The sequence below is a fragment of the Giraffa tippelskirchi genome, chromosome 3, assembly GCF_054371585.1.
Source record: "Giraffa tippelskirchi isolate mGirTip1 chromosome 3, T2T-mGirTip1v1.2.pri, whole genome shotgun sequence".
NCBI lineage: Eukaryota > Metazoa > Chordata > Mammalia > Artiodactyla > Giraffidae > Giraffa > Giraffa tippelskirchi.
The window spans coordinates 116769055-116792905 of record NC_137277.1 but is presented as its reverse complement, the minus strand read 5'-3'; the positions used below and the strand labels follow the sequence as shown (position 1 = coordinate 116792905).

General features: G+C 37.1%; 1 protein-coding gene across 1 annotated transcript in view; it reads right to left on the bottom strand.

Annotated features, from left to right (window-relative positions):
• The window catches only part of LRP1B (LDL receptor related protein 1B), a 2070111-nt gene that overhangs the window by 798257 nt on the left and 1248003 nt on the right, over window positions 1-23851 (bottom strand). Inside the window, exon 18 of the mRNA XM_081584839.1 lies at window positions 22615-22731. Coding sequence (XP_081440965.1) covers window positions 22615-22731 — 117 coding nt within the window. The remainder of the gene's footprint in view (window positions 1-22614; window positions 22732-23851) is intronic.

Sequence of the window (23851 nt, the reverse complement as noted above, 5' to 3'; positions counted from 1 at the left end):
ATCTCTCAGTGGACCCACTAAGGCAGGTGATAGGCACACAATGCCTGCTGGAAGTTCTTCTGCTGGCATCCCTTCAAGGTATATTGGGCTTCCAGGGATAATGTTTGCCACTTTGGGAGTTAGCCCTGCAGGCCGTTTGGGCCTAAACCCTTACCACCCTTTTCCTAAAGTTATAAACATATCCCTGGATCAAATCTCCACTCCACTTTTATGGAACATCTGGTCTGTTGCCTCTTATCAGTTTGTTCTTAAGCCAATTACTAACTCCCACAACCAGGACCCTGCCCCCTTGTAGACAACACTGCTCCATCCCACTTATTAAAATATCTTAATGCTCCTAACAGGACCAGATAACCCACTCCTTTGTCATTACCTCTGTTATTACCTAAAGTGGGTCTATGACAATGAAATGTTTACCATTGGAGACACCCTAACCTGCTCCTATGGAGGACTAGGAGAGGAAATCAGTGACTTACATTCCCTTAGAGCAGTAAGAGGATAAGGCTTATGGCTGCTTCACCAGGTTCACAGTCTAAGGGCACAGGCTTGGATTGCTTTACATCATGATAGCCATTCCCATCTGCAGTGAACAAGTTGGCAATGAGTTAAAATTACAACCCCTTAGCAGACAACCAAGAGAAGGAACCCCCACATGAAGGCTCACCTCCCATGGCTCCTGAGTTGCCTGGTGCTCCTTCCTTGTATCCAAACATGCCCCCATATCTGGGAACACCCCCTGCACAAAAGCCAACTCAAGTATGTCCCTTAGTCGAAACTAGAGGAGAAATCAGACTAACCCGGGTCCATAAGCCGTTCTCCCTCTTAGAACTAAGACGATCAAATAAGACCTGGGAAGCTATACAGATGACACAGGCAAATATATAGATACATTCCAACACATTACAATGGCCTTTGACTTGATGTGGAAGAACATCATGGTCATATTTAGTCAAACTTTATCTGACCCTGGGGGCTTCCCTGGTGGCTCAGATGGTAAAGCATCTGCCTGCAATGCAGGAGACCTGGGTTCAATCCCTGGGTCAGAGAGATCCCCTGGAGAAAGAAATGGCAACCCACTCCAGTATCCTTGCCTGGAAAATTCTCTGGATGGAGGAGCCTGGTAGGCGGCCGTCCATGGGGTCACAAAGAGTCAGACAGGACTGAGTGACTTCACTTTCTTTCTTTCTATCTGACCCTGAGCATGCTAGGGTCTTAAAGCAAGCCCAAAGGTATGCTACAGGGTTTCATATGTCAAGTGATAAATGCCCACTGGGGGAAACTGCAGTCCCCTCCTCAGTTCCTAGTTGGAATTATAAAGATCCTGAGCACATCTGGGAAAGGGATCATTTTCTGATCTGTGTGAAGGCAGGACTGAAAGCAGCCCAGCAAAAAATAATCAGCTATGCCTGGAACTCAGCAATAACTTGGGAGCCCAAGGAGAACCCTGTTGCCTATCTGGAAAGGCTAAAAGAGGCCCTCCAAAAGTTTACCAATCTTAGACTGGACTTAGACTCTTACGAGGGACAGGTGATTTTAAAGGACCTTAGACTCTTACGAGGGACAGGTGATTTTTAAAGGACAAATTCCTTTCCCAGTGTGCATCAGACATCAGGATAAAGTTACAACAGCTACAGTAGCAGGACCCTGCTGCCTCTTTAGATAAGATGGTCCAGACAGCCACTAGTACCTTTTATAACAGAGAACAGGAGAGGGAGGCCAAGGCCCAGGAGAGGGAGAAAAGGAAAGAGACAAGGCATGCCCAGATGCTGGCCGCCCTCCAGGGAAGCCTTATGGCAAACCCTGAGTCCTTGAAGGACAAGGCATGAAATAAATACCTAATCTGTAGACAGGTGGGGCATTGGGCCAAAAAGCGTCCAAGTGACAAGTCCAATTCTCCTAAAATTGCTTACTACAAATACCATCAATTGGGGCTTTGGGTGGCACTCTGCCCTTGAGAACCCAAGGCCTCAAGGTCAAGCACCAAGCCTTCCCTCATGATGGATCAACAGGACTGAAGTGGCCCACTTCAGCCAGCCTAGCTGTCACAAATAACTATCACAGGGCTGGAGCCAAGGGTGCAACTGCATGTGGCAGAAACCTTGGACCACTGGACAAAACCCTGAGAGGGATTGTCAGAAGATCCTCTGACAAGTCCTGAGGAAATTCTGTACACTGATGGAAGCAGCTCTGTGTTAGATGGAAAAAGAAGAGCTGGATATGCAGTAATCTCCAATTTTGAGGGCATAGAGACTAAACCTTTGCCACCAGGTGCTTCAGCACAATTAGCTGAGCTCATAGCCCTGACTCGAACTTTAGAGCTAGGAAAAGGAAAAAGAGTAACCATTTACACTGATTCCAACTATGCCTCTCTGGTGCTACATGCACATGCTGCTATTTGGAAAGAAAGAGGCCACTTGACCACCCGAGGGTCCCCAATCAAATATGGTGATCAAATCCTTAGGCTTTTGGAGGCAGTATATCTGTCTGCGGATGTTTCAATCTCCAATTGGAATGGACACCAAAAAAGGAGCACGGAAGTGGCACGAAGGAACCAAGCAGCCAATCAGGCAGTGAAGAGAGCAGCATTACAGAACAACGACTTAATAGGGGTTGCCACGTTAGTTCCACAGACTAATTTGCCAGAAACTCCTTCATATACTGAAGGTGAGACTCTTAAAGCTAAGGATGAGGACTTTCAAGAAGATCATATGGGGTGGTTCCAAAAGGAAGGACTCCTTTTTCCTGCCTGGAAACCTCCAATAGAAGTTGGTTAACTCCTTACACGCCACCATTAATTTAGGGGAAAAGGCCCTCCAAAAATTACAAGAAAGGTCCTTCAGAGGAATAGGCCTCCAAACGACTATACAGCAAGTGGTCTCCTCTTGTCCCACCTGCCAATTAAGCAACCCCCAAGAAGCTTGAAGACCCCAGCTGGCTCAGCCTGTCCAATGACATGTGACCTACCCATGAGAGGACTAGCAGATGGACTTCACCCAGATTCCAGTTTCTCAAGGGTATAAATACCTATTAGTCATGATAGATACATTCACAGGATGAATTGAAGGCTTTCCCATCCAGACTGAGAAGGCTGAGGAGGTGGTAAAAAAACTGCTCCATGAAATCATTCCAAGATTTGGTCTGCCCAGGTCATTACAAAGTGACAATGGGACATCATTTATTTCTAAGGTCACCCAAGGGGTCTCTAAAGCATTGGGCATTACTTATTATCTCCATTGTGCCTGGAGGCCTCAGTCTTCAGGAAAAGTAGAGTCAACCAATTCTTAAAATCAGTGATTAAAAAGATAACCCAGGAGACCTACCTGGGATGGAAGGAGGCTTTACCAATAGCTCTCCTCTACACCCATATTGTCCCCAAGGAATAGGTTGGTCTTAGTCCTTATGAGATGCTATATGGGAGACCTTTTGTTTATGTCAATGACTTCTTCCTAGATCCAGAGGTACAGACCCTCCAGTCTTATACCATGGCCATTGGGAAATTCCAACAGGATATACACTCTTGGGGAGTCAACCAGGATCCAAAGATTCTAAGGAGTCACCACTATATGTTCCAGGGACTCAAGTCCTAATTAAAGTCTGGAAAGATGGGTCCCCAAGGGCTCAACTCCAGCCCACATGGAAGGGCCCCTACCCTGCAATACTTTCTACCCCCACAGCAGTCACGGTACCGGGACATGACTCCTGGATTCACTACTCAAGAGTCAAGCCATGGAAGAAAACAGAAGAGGACACTCAATCCACCTGTCCCTGGGAGATCTCTGATACCTATTCAGAACTACGAATGAGTGCCATTCTAATGAACACCCCCAAAATCAAGTTTCTGGGGATAAGATTTCTCAGGACAGTTTTATAGAGCCAACACAGCTTGTCAGGGGTTGTACTCCAAAACAGATCGGTGATAGATCTCCTGATCCCCGAACAAGGAGGGACTTGAGCCATCTTGAAAGAGATGTGTTGTTTCGGGGTAAATACCTCCAGCTAAGTTAAAGAAAGTCTCATAGTCCTCAAGAAAAACATTCTAGATCCTACAGGACCTCAAAAAATGAGCTGGAGAGTTCTTGGGGAGGCTACAATCTCTCTTTGGGGGATCCTCCTGGTGATGGGAAATTTGGAGTTGGCTAATGCCCCTACTAATCTCTGTTATTACTATATTGATGCTGCTTATGATTGCTCCATGTATTATCAATTGTCTAAACCATTTTTTCTCTGCCCAGGTCAACAAGATAAGACATGCAGTGCCAGTTCAACAAGGATATATAAAACTACAGCCAACCACGAAAATGTCACTCACCCTTAGGTGGACACTGCTGTAAAGACTCTGAGGCTTGAGACTAGCAAGAGGGGGATGCCCAATGCCCCTTGCTGTTGTCCCAGTTCAGCAGGAAGTAGCCAGAGAAACCTCGGTGCCCCTATTCCCAAAGAATCGGGCCTCCCATCTCTTAAGGGGGGAATGCTAGGTAGTTAAAATAGGAAAAAGAGTCCAAAATGGTGGTGGCTAAAAGACAAGGAAGGGAAAAGCCCTCGAAAATAGAACAAAGGAAGGTCTTAAGAACCAGAGTGAGAACCTCAGGTATAACAAACAGCCCTCCTTGCTAGCTCAGTTTACATAGGTCAGGCTCAGGGGGAAGAGAGAAAACATATAAAAAGAGGGGCCTCTCTTCTTTTCGTGTCTTTTGGCATCCTCATGCCTCGAGGATGTATTTTCCTTTCCTTTCTAAATAAAACTGAGCTGTAACACAGAGCTGTAACACTGGTCCATCTGAGGGCTGTAACGCTGGTTCATCCATCACTTCAAATTTTTGTTGTGACAAAACAGAACTGAGGAAATTACACACTCCCCTGACAATACAGTTATATAGATTTTGAAGTGTGAATTCTAACTTAAAAAAAAAAAAATACCCTGGAAATCAACAACAGCAAAACATAAGATTCCAAAATAAAATTTTACTTAATTAAATCAAAAGACCTGGCCCAAATTCCTTCAGCCAAACCTATTCACCCCTTATCTAGCTACACAATTCTGTATCTATCTATAGCTTTACTTCTGGAATTTAGAAAAATGCATCAATAATAATAGATTTTTGTGCTTGAAAAACAAAGAAATAAGAAAAATTTTGATTGTATCAAGCTATTTTACTCCTAAAGAAACTGAAATCATGAAAGTTAGGCTTGCCTAAGGTTATATATGCCTCCTTAATGGAAATTAGTTTATTAGAATTTAGTTAATCAAACTCTCCACCTATCACTCTTTCTATAACATCCTACTACCAATGTTCCACCTTATTTTAACTTGTTATCCATGAATGTACCTAAACTGTTATTTTACCCATATTTTCCATATATCTTAATTGTAAAGTTTATGTTATTTCTCATAAATTGTTTCATTATATAAAGAGAACTCTTTGTGGACAGTAGAAATGAGTCTCTAAATACTTTTAATACTTTAGTATTTGGTTCACAAGTTTCCATACATACCAGCCAATGTTTCATAATTCTATAATATAAAAAATACCAATTATTTTGAATTTTGATATTTCTTTAAAATCTGCAACACTATCAACTCTTAGTTTATTCATAAGTGTATTATAGCAAGATTTACCTGATTAATTTTGTCATACCTTTTTAGGTCTATTTTTTTTTCCTTAAGGTTTTAAACACAGCCCTGACCCAGGTACCCATTCTAGTGGGTAACAGCTGAATCCTCCATCTCACACATGCATGGGGAGTTTTTTTCCCTGCACCTCCCCTCTGTCATCATGCCCTCTGGCCTGTTGGATAAGGCTGACCTCACCCACCACGCCATCTCACTTGGGCCAACAGTTCCTTGCACTGCACCATTTATGAGAAGATTTGAATGGTGGTTACCATTGGCCCCCATATGGCCTTGCTCTCTTAATGGGACTTGGGCCTTTTTGGCAGTCATGCTTCCCAGGTTTCCCCTTCAGGCCTACTCTGAGTCTTTTTTTTTTTTTTAAGAGGACTTCACAAAGTACTCCCAGTAGTGATTCTTCTAAAAAGTTTCTATTGAGCATTTTCTTAGTACTAACAAAATATACTTCAGGAAATGAGAATTTTAAATGACATTGCTGTAATTCCTATAGAACTTTTGCATTTTCCTTTAAAGACCATGACATTTTAAAGTTAAAAGTCTATGTCAACATGTAGTTTTTGGCAAATCACTAGTAACTAGAATTAAAAGCAAAATGCAAACAAATTAATTTTCCATGGTCATATCAAAGGCCTTTTTTTATACTATCCCAGAAATAATATTTCAAATCTAAATCAGAGGCTGAAAATTCACCCTTGTTCTTCGAATGATGAAATGATGAGTTTTGGAGACTGAACTCTATTATGTAGCTAGAACTAGGAAAAGAGAGACAGCCAGGGTGATCAGCAGTGATACAGACTACAAGTGATAGCCATGTTTAATACTGGTAAACTATCCAGTGACAACATAAATTGCTGCTGCTGCTGCTGCTACTGCTGCTGCTAAGTCGTTTCAGTTGTGTCCGACACTGTGCGACCCCAGAGACAGCAGCCCACCAGGCTCCTCTGTCCCTGGGATTCTCCAGGCAAGAACACTGGAGTTGGTTGCCATCTCCTTCTCCAATGCATGAAAGTGAAAAGTGAAAGTGAATTCGCTCAGTCGTGTCCAACTCCTAGCGACCCCATGTACTGCAGCCTACCAGGCTCCTCCGTCCATGGGACTCCCCAGGCAAGAATATTAGAGTGGGGTGCCATTGCCTTCTCTGACATAAATTGCTATTATTTATTAAATAACATGTAGGGAAAGTGGTGGCTTCCTAATAGATCTTGTTAACATGGATCCTTGACTACTTGCTTTTTTACTTAAGAAATTGCATGAAAGCAATTTCTTTGTGTGAATTTACATTTAAGTATCCATCCATGGTACTGGCATAATGCTTAAAATGGACAGCATTATAAAAGTAAAAAATTTTTACTAAATTTTATGATTACCAGAGCCATGTCTTGAGATATGAATTTTAGAATAAGTGTTACTTTTTTTAAACTGAAAAACATGATCAGAGCCTAAATACAATTCAAGATAGAAGTAAAAAGGAGGCAGATAAAGTGTTTAATTCTCTACCTTCCAATACAGGGGGCACAGGTTCAACCCCTGATCTGGGAACTAAGATCCCACATGCCATGTGGTGGAGCCAAAAAAAAAAAAAAAAGAAAAGTAGAAAAAAGAAAGCAATAACTGATACATAGAGATAAAAGAGTATATCAAAAATCATCTACAAAGCAACCAAATACTCTGACATATGAGAAAGTACTCCAAAGAGAAATGAAAATGCCCAAAGCATAATTTAATCAATATTTCTAAGAAAGTTTTTTTAATCTGACAAAATGATGAAAACTCATTTAAGAGATCAACATGAATATTGTCAAAAAAAATTTTTTTTAGATAAATAAGTGTTTAATGTTTAGAAGATGTGGAGTAGACATGAATAGAGACTTTAAATGAGTATGAATATAAGTTATGGTTAAAACAAGTAAGCAACTACATGCAGACTGTAAGATATGATGACAATTTTTAAATAATATTACATCTTTAGGCATAATAGGTTAATTCACATTTTAAAATCTCTTTTCTATGAAGTTTGAAATATATTAACTGACATCATAAATTATATTAGGAAAAAATGAATCCTTCAAGGCATTTGGAAACTTCTGAAATTTGGCATACAGGCATAGATCAGAAATATTGCAGGCTTGGTCTAAGAAAACATCCAAAAAAACTGCATTTTCAATAAAGTGAGTCACATAAATATTTTAATTTTTTGATGCACATAAAGGTTATGTTCACGTTATACTTGTGTAACATTATGTCTAGAAAACATACATACCTTAATTAATAAATACTTTATTGCTAAAAATGCTATCATTTAACAACACAATTTTCCCACAAGTTTTAAGTTTATAAAAAAAAAAAAGTATCTGGAAAGTGCAATAAAGCAAAACACAATTAAATGAGATACACCATCAGCTGAGAAATTTTCCCTGTGACCTTTAAGATTCTATCCAGTTCTTAGATTCTAAGTTTAAAAAGCAGCCAAAAAATGCATCTGGAAATTAGTTTCCAAAAGGTAAAAACTTCCAAAATGAGTAAAATAATTGAAAATTCAATGTATTTTCACTAAGAAAATGAGTCATGCCTCTTCTGCTCACAGTAAATATATGTACATGTGTAAGTAAATACAACATATGTATATGTGTAAGAAATTAATAAATAAGAACCTCAGCTAAGTAGATTTGGGAGATAAGACAGGGGAGTTCTCATACCCTGGGATGATAGCTGAGCCCAACAGGAACAAAAGACTCCTTTTGTTTCCTGGCAGTGAAAAGTCATGGATTCTGTTTTTATAGCCCTGCCAACTTCTTTTTTCCCTCTGTAAGAGTTCCCCTTCCCTTATGAGGCTTTGCATGTGGCTCACCACGGTTGCAGACCCTGAATTGCAATACTCCTCTGATTCCGAAGAAACTCATCTTTCCTGGAGAAATATCTGCCAGTCCATTTGCTTTATGTCAATATTTGCGTATAGTGCACATGTGTTCTTAAACAACTACACTTCCTTTCTGATTTACTACTTATGTAATATTTGGTTATATCATCTCTCTTGCAATTATGACAGAGTTTATAGGACCAATAGGTAAATTCCAGAGAGAAGAAAAAGATGGGAAGTAGAAGAAAGCATAGGGTAACTCACTAAAAAGAATAAAAGTATTAATTTAATGGATACTTGGAAAAAGTAAAGTTACTAATGATTCATTTTTGTTTTCTTATTGGTAAAACACACAGACTCTTGGTTTGTAACACGGTATCCTGGGTCCCTTAAGTCCATAAGGTCAAGAAGTCAGAAGAAATGTCATCTGGTAATGCATGACACTCTAAAATAATTTAATGTAGAACAAATAGAGTTTCTCACCTGAATAATTCCTAGGATTATCACAGCATTCCAACAAAACACAGTAACTGAGTTTCAGAAAAATGAAAGAACTAATAAATAAAGAAACATTGAAATTATCTTGGGGTTTTCTCTGCCTAATAATGCAGTGAACTGTACAAAACATTTTAGAAAGACTTTCATTAAAAAAATTTTAATACAATGTAGGTCTCCTCCCATGTTTCACTAATGTAAAACACTGCTTTCATAGCTTGGTGTCCTGTAATTAGCATCTGATGGTGATAAGAAATGAGGTACAATGACAATCCACATTTTTCCCCTAAAAAATAAACTTTTAAAAAACAAATCTGACATTTGAGTATTACTTCAATATGTGTATCACTTTTAAAATTGAAAATAGAACCTAATATTTTATTTTGTTTCTGGATACTTGTTCTGTTAAAATATCATTATGAATTATTGTATTTGATAAAGTCTTAAATGTTACACAGTGTCTTTTCTTTCTTGACTTTGTATAAGTATTCTTTGACTTTGGATCTTCCTTGAGACATAAATTACAGGACTCTTAGAAAGACTACCTGATTAACTCTGAAAAAGAGGAACATATTGAAACAAAGTGGCTTACATTTTAACATGTTGAAATTACAGCACAGAAAAGAAAACTATATTTTATTTCTATAGTTACTTCAACCTCATAGAGTATATAATATGGATTAATGGGCTGTTAAAAAATCTTCTATTGTTGCAGGTAGTATGCTCAATTTATCTATTATATCTTTCACCTAAAATTTATTGCCAGGTTATATGTATGCTATTGTATAAGTGGCAACAATCTTCTCTTTCTCTCAAGGGTAATCATGGTTGGTATGGTACTTACATTTACCCAGTATACAAAGCTCAGATGGATGATTCCCAGTGAGGTAGATTTCAGATGAAATTTACATTTCTTTCCTGTCTCTAACCTAGGAATTGTCCTACTTATTCCTCCTTTTTGTTCCCCATATAAATATTTCTAAATAATTTATTATTGAATTCTCAAAATATAGTTATTACAGATTCATTTGAGAGCACATATTACATATCCTATATCTATCTATCTATCTATCTATATGAATTTGACTATGACTAAGTGTGTGGAAAATTCAAGTTAAAATAATGACAAAGTAAAAATAATATAGAAGCCCATGGTTAGAAAGTGTTAATTGCTCAGTCATGTCTGAATCGTTATGACACTATGGACTGTAGCCCATCATGTTCCTCTGCCCATGGAATTCTCCAGGCAAGAACACTAGAGTAGGAAGCCATTCCCTTCTCCAGGGGATCTTCCTGACCTAGTGATCGAACCCAGGCTTCCAGCATGGCAGGCATATTCTTTATCATCTGAGCCACTTTGGGAAGCCCTGATGTTAATCTAAATATGATGAAGACTATAATACATTATACATTATTATTTATTGAGAAGAGGTACTAGGCTAGCCACATATATTAATACATTACTTACACTCTACTCAGCAGCTCTGCAATTGTCATTACCAACCCAAATTTTCAGAAGAAAACAGTATGATTTGCCTGAGGACACACTCATTACCAACTAGTGTCAGAGTAAAATTCTAATGCTTTTCTGATTCCAAAATTAAATTATTTTTCACTATACCATTCTGATTATACCAATGTCCTTAAAAGAATCATAGCATAAAAACATTGGGGGAAAGGTATGGAAATTTTATTCTTCTTTCTGTGGTTTATGTCTTCTATTTATACTTCAATCCTAATTTTTATCTACTCTAATGCTTTTAATTATAGTTATGGAAATTATACTTTTTAAAATTATAGCAATTGTAGGACCATATTCTCTGAGAAAATATACATTTCTATATACTGATGTTAGTTGTGGCTCCAGAGAATTGGTACTTTGATAGGACAAATTTCAAAAGATCCAATAAATACACTTTAGAAAAAATTATAAGAGAATAGGGTACCGCAAATTGTCTTTATTTTGCTGCTCTTTCATTGTTGTTCCATAAAAAACCTCATTCATATCTCACAGGTAATGCCAAGTATAAAGAACATAAACATTACTAGCAGGCAAATCCTGAGTTCAAATTCTGGTATTATCACTAATTAACGTGTGATATTGGGCAGTTACTTAACACCTCTGATCTCTGGTTCCTATTCTATGAATCAGAGTAGAAAACTACTGTGAAAGTTTTTACCCATTCAAGATATTCACTAAATACTTGGTATGAAATAGAGTTCTAGACCTTAGAGATATAACACCCAGAAAGAATGAATGGATGAATGAATCAAATAGTACTAGGCACTGGGAATACATAATTCAGCATTCTCTTTTCTCAGAGTATTTACAATCTGGTAGGAAAAACATTTGCAATTTAAGTAAACAACAGACTTAATAAATCTCTGATAAGTCCTATGATATGGGCAGTACCAGGTGTTATTTCAACACACAACTGAAGCATTTAATCTCAGATATGGTGCCCCAGAGGAGTGATGTACAAGTTAATACAAATAATAGGTTCAGGTTAAATGAGATAAACAGGAGGGAAAGAGGTGCTTTTAGAATATTCCAGAAAGATGGCATTTCTGAGGGCCCAGAAGTCATAGTACATAAAATATATGAGAAACTGCAAGAATTTCAGAATGGCTGCAATAAGGTGTAAGACAGAAGTAGTGGAATTTTAGGAGCTATAAACAGGCTTGAGAGACAGATTCAGACATGATCACCAATGATATAATAAAGAACTGAAAGTCAAAGGGACACCCAGGGAGTATATAAAGAATGAGACTGAGAACAAGAAAAGAAATATTGAATAGTTCTGGCAATGTGACAGACACAAGAGAAATGCTAGATAAAGTAGCAACCAAACATTTTAACACATGGGTGAATGTGTAAAAAAATAATACAAATTTTCAGAGCCGAGAAATGAGAATGGTGCAGAAAACTAGATCAACTAGTGAACTATAACTGCTGGGAGTGTGTGTGTGTGTGTGTGTGTGTGAGACTTTGCTTGGAAAGGCAATAGAAGAATGGCATAATTATAATCTACATGTTTGAGGATTAATGACAGCTTCAGATAGGTGATAATTCTTTAATTCCACAAAGGCATTTATCCTAGTGTAGACCCAGTCTCAGAGGTTAAAATTCCACGGAAGGGTGCATGAGATGACATTCCTCTCAGTACAAGGAGATGTATTAGCTTGGACTGTAAGTGAAAAAATATATAGTCTTCCCTGTACATGTATGGAGACTATATCATAAGCTCTAGTTTCTACAGTTCAGGAAACCGCGAGCTTAAAAATTCAAGGTAAAAATTAATCCAGGGCACATAACATTTCCCATAATTATCAGGGTGTTTAATACAGCTGATCTGAAGACAAGTCTTAAGGACTTCCATAGGGCTAAAAAAAAGAAAATGGTCTCAAAGTTCAAAAATCACAAAAAATAAAACAAAAATTAAAAAGGCAAAAGAAAAAATCTGGTGAGAGAAATTCAGTAGATGCAGCAAATAGCAGAAATACATCTACAAGCTCTCCACGTATTTTAAAAATATCTGACAAAAATGAGATTGAAATATGATAGGTACTATAAAATAGGGAAGTCAAAATTTAATTAAAGGAGAAAGACAAATTGTTTAAACGTAAAGTCATTCTGAGACATTCTGAGAAAAAAAGTAGGGGGATTTGAAAAAGAATCAAATAGAACATTTAGAAATGAAAACTAGAGGCTTGAACTTTCAAAATGCATCAGTTTAATTCAGTTCAGTTGTTCAGTTGTGTCCAACTCTGCGACCCCATGGACTGCAGCAGACCATGCTTTCCCATCCATCACCAACTCCCGGAGCTTGCTCAAACTCATGTCCATCGAGTCAGTGATGCCATCCAATAATCTCATCCTCTGTCGTCCCCTTCTCCTCCTATCTTCAATCTTTCCTAGCATCAGGGTCTTTTCCAGTGAGTCAGTTCTTTGCATCAGGTGGCCAAAGTATTGGAGTTTCAGCTTCAACATCAGTCCTTCCAATGAACACCCAGGACTGATCTCCTTTAGGATGGACTGGTTGGATCTCCTTGCAGTCCAAGGGACTCTCAAGAGTCTTCTCCAACACCACAGTTCAAAAGCATCAATTCTTCGGCATTCAGCTTTCTTTATAGTCCAAGTCTCATATCCATATATGGCTACTGGAAAAACCATAGCTTTGACTAGACAGACCTTTGTTAGCAAAGGAGTGTCTCTGCTTTTTAATATGCTGTCTAGGTTGGTCATAGCTTTTCTTCCAAGGAGCAAGTGTCTTTTAATTGCATGGCTGCAGTCACCATCTGCAGTGATTTTGGAGCCCAAGAAAATAAAGTCCGTCACTGTTTCAATTGTTTCCTCACCTATTTGCCATGAAGTGATGGGACCAGATGCCATGATCTTAGTTTTCTGAATGTTGAGTTTTAAGCCAACATTTTCACTCTTGTCTTTCACTTTCATCAAGAGGGTCTTTAGTTCTTTGCTTTCTGCCATAAGGGTGGTGTCATCTGCGTATCTGAGGTTATCGATGTTTCTCCCAGCAAAAGTTAAATTACAAATTCATACAATTGAAGGAACAATTATTAAACTGGAAGACAGGTCTAAAGAGATCTCCATGGTTTCAGTTCAAAAATAATATAAGAAGGGATCAAGAATCATGAAGAATAGACTAAAATGATCAATCTTTAACCTCACAGTTTCAAAAATATAAGAGAGAAAATGGAGATTAGATATTATTCAAAAGGAAACTTCTCTAGAATTTCCCAGAATTTATGAGAGATATGACTTTACACATAAGAAGTACAATCTATCTTAAGATAATTAAAAATAAATGCATGTATAGAAACACTATTAAAACAGCAAATACCAAGAGGAAATTTATAAAACCTAAACTAACCTGTAAATGATTGACGATATTGAATCAGGAGTGGAAATTGTACTCTCGTTTCCAAACAAACAAATAAATAAGAAATGAGAATGTTTTAGAAAACAATGTACTTCCTTTGACAAAGAAAATAATGAAGGAATATCTGAAAGTTAGGCAGAGACAAAGGAACCAGCGAAGTGTAGGGGTTAAATGAGGAAATATCTCCTCATGGAAGACAAGAGGAAAAAATGTTTCAAGGAGAAGCACAGCTATGATGAAGTCTGCTCAGGTAACATTAAATACAAACTGACATGCCCTACCCAGATTTTTTTTTTTTCTTGTTGAGCTTGACAAAGACCATTTTCATGAGCTGGTAGTAACCTTTTTTAAGAAGTGAAAGTTGAACATGCATAAATATTAATGAGAAGAAACCAGTGGGTTAGACTGAAAATACAGGAGAGAGAAAAGTTACATTTTCTGTTTTTATACATTTTATGACAGCAGAAATATTTTCAAAGACTGGATTCATATCTGAGAGTGATAAGCATCCCTGAATATTAAAATAATTATTTTTAAATAAATTTACTTGAATTTTTAAATCTAAACTTGTATATATACACACAAATATATAGTTTTATACAAAATAGTGACAGAGATGGACTAGATTATGGACATACATTGAGCCTAGAATTTCACTATCATATAAGGACCCAGTCCTACTGTGTAAGGATTATACATATCAAAAAAAGGATATGTATAAATTTTCATTGATAAAAATGAATCAATATTTAGAAAATTCACATATAAGCACACCAGGGAGCATGTCATTTAGTTTCTTATTTCTTTCATAGCACTTGTCATAGTTTTTAAGTATTTCGTTTATTACTGATTGAAGTTTGGTTTTTACCCTCTCTCCCTCTTTTACCTCTAACAGAAACTTTGCCTTTTTTTTTTTTTTTTTTATACTCCCGACATCTAGAACATAGTAAATGAAAATATGTGACTTGGTGAACTCTAGAAGATAGAAAAACTGATTTTACAATATTTGAGAGCAGGTCAATAAAACACGTAGTTGAGGCTCTGAAAAGGATACTGGCTCAGAAGAAAAAACAAAAGTTGCATCCTGACTGCCTTTTGGCAGTGTACCCTGGGGTAGAGGCCCAACTTCAGTCTCCTCAGTTCTGCTTAAATGCTAGAAAAGATCTCATAGCAATGAACAGCAACTCATGATTCAAATTTTGGCCCATGCATATAGCTTTCTGTTTGCAAAATGCCAGCTCAGCATGATGGAAATGATGTTTCCTGGATCAATATAGGACTTCAGTTTGATATCTTTCAAAACATTAGAATATTAAAAAGAAAAAGGATATAGAAATATTGCTATTTTCTGAACTAATTGCATTGGGCCCACTCCAACCCCAGATGAAAATATATATTTCCATTTGAGACTATATATACACATATATATATATCCTCATTTGAGGATAGAAAATTATTTAGAAAGAAGAGAAAAAGAAGATATATCTATAACAAATCTATTGAATAACATTTTATTGAACGAGTACTAGATACTAGATACCAGGTACTATATAGATTTTATATATATTATTTGATTCTGATTACATATATGTTTGAGTATACATGTACATTTGTGTGTATGTTTATATATACGAGAATGTGTATATAATGTGTGTTTGTGTATATATATGTAATTAATAAACACCTGCTATTAATTAGTTAATAACCAATGAGGTGATGAATGTTACTGAACTCTTTAAAGAAGTCAAGTTTACTTTTGACAGAAATGTAAAGGGCTACACCAGACAAGTGCACCATATGCACCTCTGTGTAAAGGTCAGCACCATAGAGGTAGTTGTAACTATTATTGCCCAGTGGCTAGCAAGCCAAGAAATTGCTTCTGTTAGTAGAAAGCTCTAAGTGCAAAGCAAAGGCAAGAGAAGTGGATTGAATCATGTAATAGAGAGACTTGGTGAGAAATTTAACCAGCAGGCAGGGACTAAATTAATAGGTATTAGGGGAGTAATTTTCACAAATCAGGTTGCATACAGAGTAACTGTTCATCTTTTAAAACTACCTATACCTGACCATTATACTTCATTTGGTGAAATAGGACATAATAAAGTTCCCTAGGTGTAATGGATTAAATTGTATGGCTCAAAAACATTTGTCCAATTTTTAAACCCTAGTACCTGTGATTGTGACCTTATTTAGAAAATGTCTTTGTGGATGTAATTAAGTTAAGGATCTTGAGATGAGATCATCCTGGATTAAGAGTGGGCAGTGACTGGCGTCCTTGTAGGAGAAAGAGATGCAGAGAAGAATCTATGTGAAGACAAGACGAAAGATTAGAGTTATGCTGCCACAGTCAAGAAGAGTCAGGAGCCCACAGTAACTGGAAGAGGCAAGAAAGCATTCCCTTTAGAGGAGGCTCTGCTAACATCTTCTGTTTGACCACATCCAATTTACCTTGATTCATGGACCTAACATTCCAGGTTCCTATGCAATATTGCTCTTTACAGCATCGGACTTTACTTCCATCAACAGTCACATCCACAACTGGGCATTGTTTATGCATTGGCTCTGTTTCTTCATTCTTTCTGGAGTTATTACTCTTCTCCAATAGCATATTGGGAACCTACTGACCTGGGGAGTTCATCATTCAGTGTCATATTTTTTTGCCTTTTCATACTGTTCATGGGGTTCTCAAGGCAAGAATATTGAATTGGTTTGCCATTCCCTTCTCCAGTGGACACATTTTGTCAGAACTCTCCACCATGACCTGTCCATCTGGGTGGCCCTACACAGCATGGCTCATAGTTTTATTGAGTTAGACAAGGCTGTGGTCCATGTGATCGGTTTGGTTAGTTTTTTGTGATTGTGGTTTCCATTCTGTCTGCCCTCTGATGGAACAGGATAAGGATAAGAGGCTTATGAAAGCTTCCTGATAGGAGAGATTGACTGGGGGAAACTGGGTCTTGTTCTAATGGGTGGGGCCATGCTCAGTAAATCTTTAATCCAATTTTCTGTTGATGGGTGGGGCTGTGTTCCCTCCCTGTTGTTTGACCTGAGACCAAACTATGGTAGGTGTAATGAAGATAATGGCAACCTCCTTCAAAAGGTCTTGTGTAGGCAATGTTGTATTCAGTGTGCCTAACCCTGCAGCAGGCCACTGTTGATCCGTGCCTCCGCCAGAGACTCCTGGACACTCACAGGGAAGTCTGTTAAAGTGCTGTACACAATATGTCAGCAAATTTGGAAAACTCAGCAGCGGCCACAGGACTGGAAAAGGTCAATTTTCATACCAATTCCAAAGAAAGGCAATGCTAAAGAATGTTCAAACTACCACAAAATTGCACATCTCACATACAAGCAAAATAATGCTCAAAATTCTCAAAGCCAGGCTTCAATAGTATGTGAACTGAGAACTTGCAGATGTTCAAGCTGGATTTAGAAAACGTAAAGGAACCAGAGATCAAATTGCCAACATCCATTGGATCATTGGAAAAGCAACCCCAAAATTGTTAAACTAAATTTTAAAATAAACAATTATGCTATTTTTGACTATTAATTGTCCAAGGGGCAAAAATGCAAGTTTGTGTGAAATATTCTATTTAATCATGAAATACTCTTATATTTAATGCTACAATGTGGAGATGGGAATGACATTTGTTTGGATAATTGCTTCCATCATAAATTAGTTTTGCATATATATACAGTCATTAAGTGTATGTTAAATAAAATCAAATATGAAAGTTGATTCCCTTAAGTCAGTAGTTCCTAAAGTGTGGTCCCTAGAATAACAGTATGACCTACAGGATCAGAGGCTCTGGGGGTGGGTTCTAGCCTTCTATTTTTGAATGAACCCTACAGAGATTTTGATCTATGCTCAAGATTGAAAACAGGTGCTTTAATAGTACTAGAATCTGAATTATTATTCATACTTCTTGGAAAGCACTAAAAATACTGATCCTTGGGTTCTATACCAGAGATTCTTATTTAAGTACCCTGGGATGAGGCATGGGCAGATAATTTTTAAGCTCCTCAGGTGATTCATTAATTGACAGCTAAAGTTGAGAACACAGTGCTAAGTCATGTCCTTAAAATGAGACTGACCATTTAGCTCCTTGACATACTTCTGAGACAAGTTTCACAATATTAACATATCCTCTCTTATTTGCAGCATCAAATTACAGATTCTCCTTTCTATAGAGGGAATCTACTAAAACATTTAAAATATTATTTACTTATTAAGAGAAAATCCTCAAGGGCCTTCCTAATTATGTAAGTTTGTGCCCACATATAATCTGAACCCCAAACGTGCAATTAACTTGTAAAGGCAAATGCACGTAAAATTAATTAGGTTTGTAAAGAGGTGATAGTGAATCCCACTGAAAATTTGACCCCTCTTATAGTCCCTTCAGCTCCTAATTACTACCAGAAGCATTTTTAGTCACAGATTTCTCATGTTTTTAAACTCAAATTTTAATATTCTTTTCAATGTAAAACAATCATTATTAAACATAACAGAGGTGGTTTATGGAACTGAGGTGTAAAAAGAAAAAGTCATTTCAGAATCTCCTAGTTGGATTAAATTTATAAGAACTTGGCTAACACCATCAGGAGAAGTGAAATATGATCAGGATCAGTCCAAATTTTTAATGATGCTTAATAAAACTGGAAATTAGCTGAAACTATATTTATTTCTGGATTACTGACAAGTAGAGTGCTTTTTTTTAATGCAGCGAATTAAACAATTTACATTTGTTTTTTTTGGCATTTTGTATTCAGTGCAGAGATAATTTCTGTTATGAGAGAAAATTAGGCCATTGTCTCTAAACTTTAGAAGTTTATGGAGGGCTTCTCTACTGATACAGATTTTGAGTTAAAATGACAATCTGAGAGTTAAAAGTATGTTGCTAAAGAGAGGAACATGTTTGGAGAGAAACATGTTTCTTATGCTATAAAAGAGAAATGGTACTGAGATCAGCCCATGTAGTTTACTGACATTCTCTAAAATTTCATATTTCGGAACTATGCTATTTGACAAACTTCACATTGTCTGTATACCCAGTGGTGTGCTGGAGGCATCTTGTACCAGCTTAGAGAGTCGATTCTTAAATTTTTGAGTCAGTTGTTAAGCACACAGGCATTGTTTTAAAACGTAATGATAAATCATATAAACTTACATTTAAGTAATGTTGAAAACAAGGGTAATTAATACTCACAGTTTATAATTTTCTAGGTATTTTGCTTTTGAAGTTATTTATGTTGATTGTGTCTGTATCGTGGAAATACTGCATATTGTTATGTACATGTTCTCCTCTACATGCAGAGAGTCATGTTGGCAAATTGATATTGGCCATAGTGGGAGTATTTACACCACAAAAATAAGCAAACACTGGATTGGGGCTCCTCTCCATTAAGATACGTTGATTTACCAAAACACAAATGAATAAAACTCACTACAGGTGTTTGTGCATTTAAATCCAATATTTATGGATATTTATAATGGCATTAACTTCCCTAGTAGCTCAGTCTGTAAAGAATCTGCCTGCAATGCAGGAGACCTGGGTTTGATTCCGGCTCGAGAAGATCTCTGGAGAAGGAAATGGCAATCCATTCCAGTATTGTTGCCTGGAGAATCCCACGGACAGAGGAGTCTGGCAGGCTAGAGTCCATGGGGTTGCAAAAGTCGGACACGACTTAGTGACTAAACCACCATAATGGCATTATCTGCCCCCTATCTGCACCCTATCCTTGGCTTCCAAACCAAGTTCACTGAAATGGTTGAGTTTTAGTTTCAAGCATACCTGGATTCATGGTCTGGTACTGTTATTTATTAGTTTTGTTATCTCACACATGTTATTCATGACTTTAAATTTTTATTCTCTTAACTGTAAAATGTGGAGAGTAATATACTTCCAGTAGATTTGTCACAAAGATTCAGTAAGAAAATACGTGTCTGGACTCCTGACACTTTTTGCCCACTCATCTCATGAAAAGTTTGTTAGTTTGGTGGCAAGATTGTTTTCATTATTATTGAAATTTTAGGGATTCTTCTCTTTTGATTGAAATTACTAAAATAAAGAAAAAAATATTACACTAAATCCATTACTAAAAATAAGTCAGCTCAAAGTCCTGATCAAAATTCTCTAAAGAGCTCATCACAAATTTCCTAGTCTGTTTTTCATGGCATTTCTTATCTGACTTGAGATTCTAACTCCAGACTTAAAATCTCTGTATTTACTGTTTTCAGGTTGCTCATTGTCTTTCTGGGATACTCTGAATGGAGATGCTAAGAGCAGAAAAGCATTTAAATTTTTCTAAAAAGTCGAGCCCTCTAGAAGCAGACCCAGCCATATGATTAGTCTGGACATTGGAAAGGAGAGAAAATATACTGCTCAATACCCTTAACTGGCCAGCCCTCAGAAATTCTACATGTAAAATGTACAATTATACAATTTTCTATTGCTCTTTTTTTTTTTTTTAGCATCTTTACTGTCTTCTGTGGAATGTCAATTGCCAATGATTAATACTTAATCTAGATTTTTTTTGAGAGGTTATAAACTCAAATGTTTATAGGGACTTGGTGTTGTATAAAAAAAAACATTTTAAAAAGAAAATTTTTAGGTAAACAGAGAGTGCACATGCTAAACAGAATCATTTGAATTGAGGAGTTAGAAAAATGTCTCCTTATTTCTCTAGTGGTAGAAATACTATAGCATGGAGTCAAAATATTAAAAATACATACCCAGGTGTATTCTATTTTAATAAATGTGCTACGCATGTCTAATTTATGCTGTGCCATAGTAATTTAAAATATCCAAAGCCATGACTGAAATAAAGTGGAAGACTTGGAAGATCTGGTTCATTTCCTTATTGTGTTTTAGTACACAAATGATAATATGGCCTACTGATATATGGGTACAAATGGGTGTAATTAAATTTGCAACTTTATGTAATAATAGGAACTTTGCCTTTAAAAAAATGTTTCAACTAATAAAAATTTTGTCCTTCAGAATGATACAACTCTTTTGAAATGAAAGAAGTGGCTTATCAACCATATATTCTCAGCTGTATTATGTATTGCTCCAAGAGTATAACATATGCATACAAACAAGAAGCATGTCCTCCTCAGTTACTCCACATGTCACTGGATGAGCTATTCTGTTTGAGAAATTTAAACATTATAGACATAAGATTAATAATGAACATCTGAGAATGTCCTGTTAGCCTTATAATAATCACTACTAAAATTGCAATGCTTGGATCCATTTATTTTAGCCAATATTATAGCTAGTGCCTCATGAATGGGATACATTCTGCAGTTATCATTAAAGTACACACTCAGGCCCAAAAGGCAGTAATAAAAAGTAACATCTTTTGCCTTGTCGACTTGTATTTATAAACAAAATAAACAGCTAGTAAAGTAATGCTCAAAATTCTCCAAGTCAGGCTTCAGCAATACGTGAACAGTGAACTTCCAGATGTTCAAGCTGGTTTTAGAAAAGGCAGAGGAACCAGAGATCAAATTGCCAACATCCGCTGGATCATCAAAAAAGCAAGAGAGTTCCAGAAAAACATCTATTTCTGCTTTATTGACTATGCCAAAGCCTTTGACTGTGTAGATCACAATAAATTGTGGAAAATTCTGAAAGAGATGGGAATAACAGACCATCTGACCTGTCTCTTGAGAAACCTGTGTGCAGGTTAGGAAGCAACAGTTAGAACTGGACATGGAACAACAGACTGGTTCCAAATAGGAAAAGGAGTACGTCAAGGCTGTATATTGTCACCCTGCTTATTTAACTTATATGCAGAGTACATCATGAGAAACGCTGGGAAGAAACACAAGCTGGAATCAAGATTGCTGGGAGAAATATCAATAACCTCAGAAACGCGGATGACACCACCCTTATGGCAGAGAGTGAAGAAGAACTAAAGAGCCTCTTGATGAAAGTGAAAGTGGAGAGTGAAAAAGTTGGCTTAAAGCTCAACGTTCAGAAAACTAAGATCATGGCATCTGGTCCCATCACTTCATGGCAAATAGACGGGGAAACAGTGTCAGACTTTATTTTGGGGGGCTCCAAAATCACTGCAGATGGTGACTGCAGCAATGAAATTAAAAGACGCTTACTCCTTGGAAGGAAAGTCATGACCAACCTACGTAGCATATTTAAAAGCAGAGACATTACTTTGCCAACAAAGGTCCGTCTAATCAAGGCTATGGTTTTTCCAGTAGTCATGTATGGATGTGAGAGTTGGACGGTGAAGAAAGCTGAGCACTGAAGAATTGATGTTTTGAACTGTGGTGTTGGAGAAGACTCTTGAGAGTCCTTTGGACTGCGAGAAGATCCAACCAGTCCATCCTAAAGGAGATCAGTCCTGGGTGTTCATTGGAAGGACTGATGTTGAAACTGAAACTCCAATACTTTGGCCACCTCATGCGAAGAGCTGATTCATTGGAAAAGACCCTAATGCTGGGAAGGATTGGGGGCAGGAGGAGAAGGGGACGACAGAGGATGAGATGGCTGGATGGCATCACTGACTCAATGGACATGGATTTAGGTAGACTCCAGGAGTTGGTGATGGACAGGGAGGCCTGGTGTGCTGCCTTTCATGGGGTAGCAAGGAGTCAGACACGACTGAGCGACTGAACTGAACTGAAACAGCCTTTTAAAAGAGATGATAGTGATAGAATCTTCTGTTTGACACAGTCTCCAATAACAGCTTGAAAGCTCACAACTTACCACAAGATGCTATTTCGTCTGTCTGGTCCCCACAGTCATCTTCCCTGTCACACAGCCATGCTCTGGGAATGCAGCGCCCATTTCCACAAGAATACTGGTCCACTTGGCATGTCCTGGCTAAGGTGATCAATTAATGCACAGAGGATAAATTTAGAGACCTTTTGAATAATATCAAGGATAAAATAAATCATGCAATAACTCTTTTACACATAAGATATTATATTGCTCTATTAGATAAAATATTTTTAAATTAAATCTTTATTAAAATTTTGGTAATGCCAGCTTGTCTGCCTTTTCTACAGTTCATATGCTCTGCCCTTCAATTAAACGAAAGCTAAGTGACAAGATATTCTGTAATCCTCACACATGTTCATAAATGAAGCTGTGAATTCATTATTTTACAATTTTTGTCTGGCACATGCTGATGAATATTTGACTGAATTAAATTTCCTCCAACTTTTAATTAACAAAAAATTATTTTGCCTAGCCTTGGACAATGAAAGAAGAAACTTGCTATAATGAAGAAGGCAGGATTTGGAGATATCAGGGTAACTGGTTTCTAATTATGGGGTCAGAATTGTCTTTGCCCTCTAATGTTTTCAATGCATTTATTTTTGATCTACAAATGAGTTCAAGTATGGATCAAGAATGGAGAAAATATTTTCTAAAAATATATATTTAACATTAAAATGGATTTTGTAAACTTACTTTTAAGTACAGTGATACAAAAATGTATAACTTTTCAATCAAAATATATTAATGAATTTTCCTTTGAGCTCTCTTAAGAGTTTCAAGGAACACACCCACGAAACTTTGCTTTCTTTACTAGCCAAGGTCAGTGAAAACTTTGCTTTCTTTACTAGCCAAGGTCAGTGGTTTAAAATTATTCAGTAAAGGGGTTATGTTCCATAAGGCATTTGATTGCTTTTTTCTATTATAATCAGATCAACTTTTGAAAGTATGAGAGCCTAGATAGCTTCCTAATTCTTCTTCCAGGCCTTAGTTTGTCACATACTTATTTTTAAATGTTTGATTTTATTTTCCCTTTTGTCACTCTGAACTATAAATCTGTTTTCCTATGTTATCAGTATACCAACACTCCTTTTAATTAGACAAAAGGAAGGAGTGGGAAAATTGGGAAGGAGACACTCAGACTTACTAATATTTGTCTTAGATGAAGATTTGACAGTTGAGGAACAATTAGAGTCTAAGTTCCTGCGGCTATGACCTGAAAACA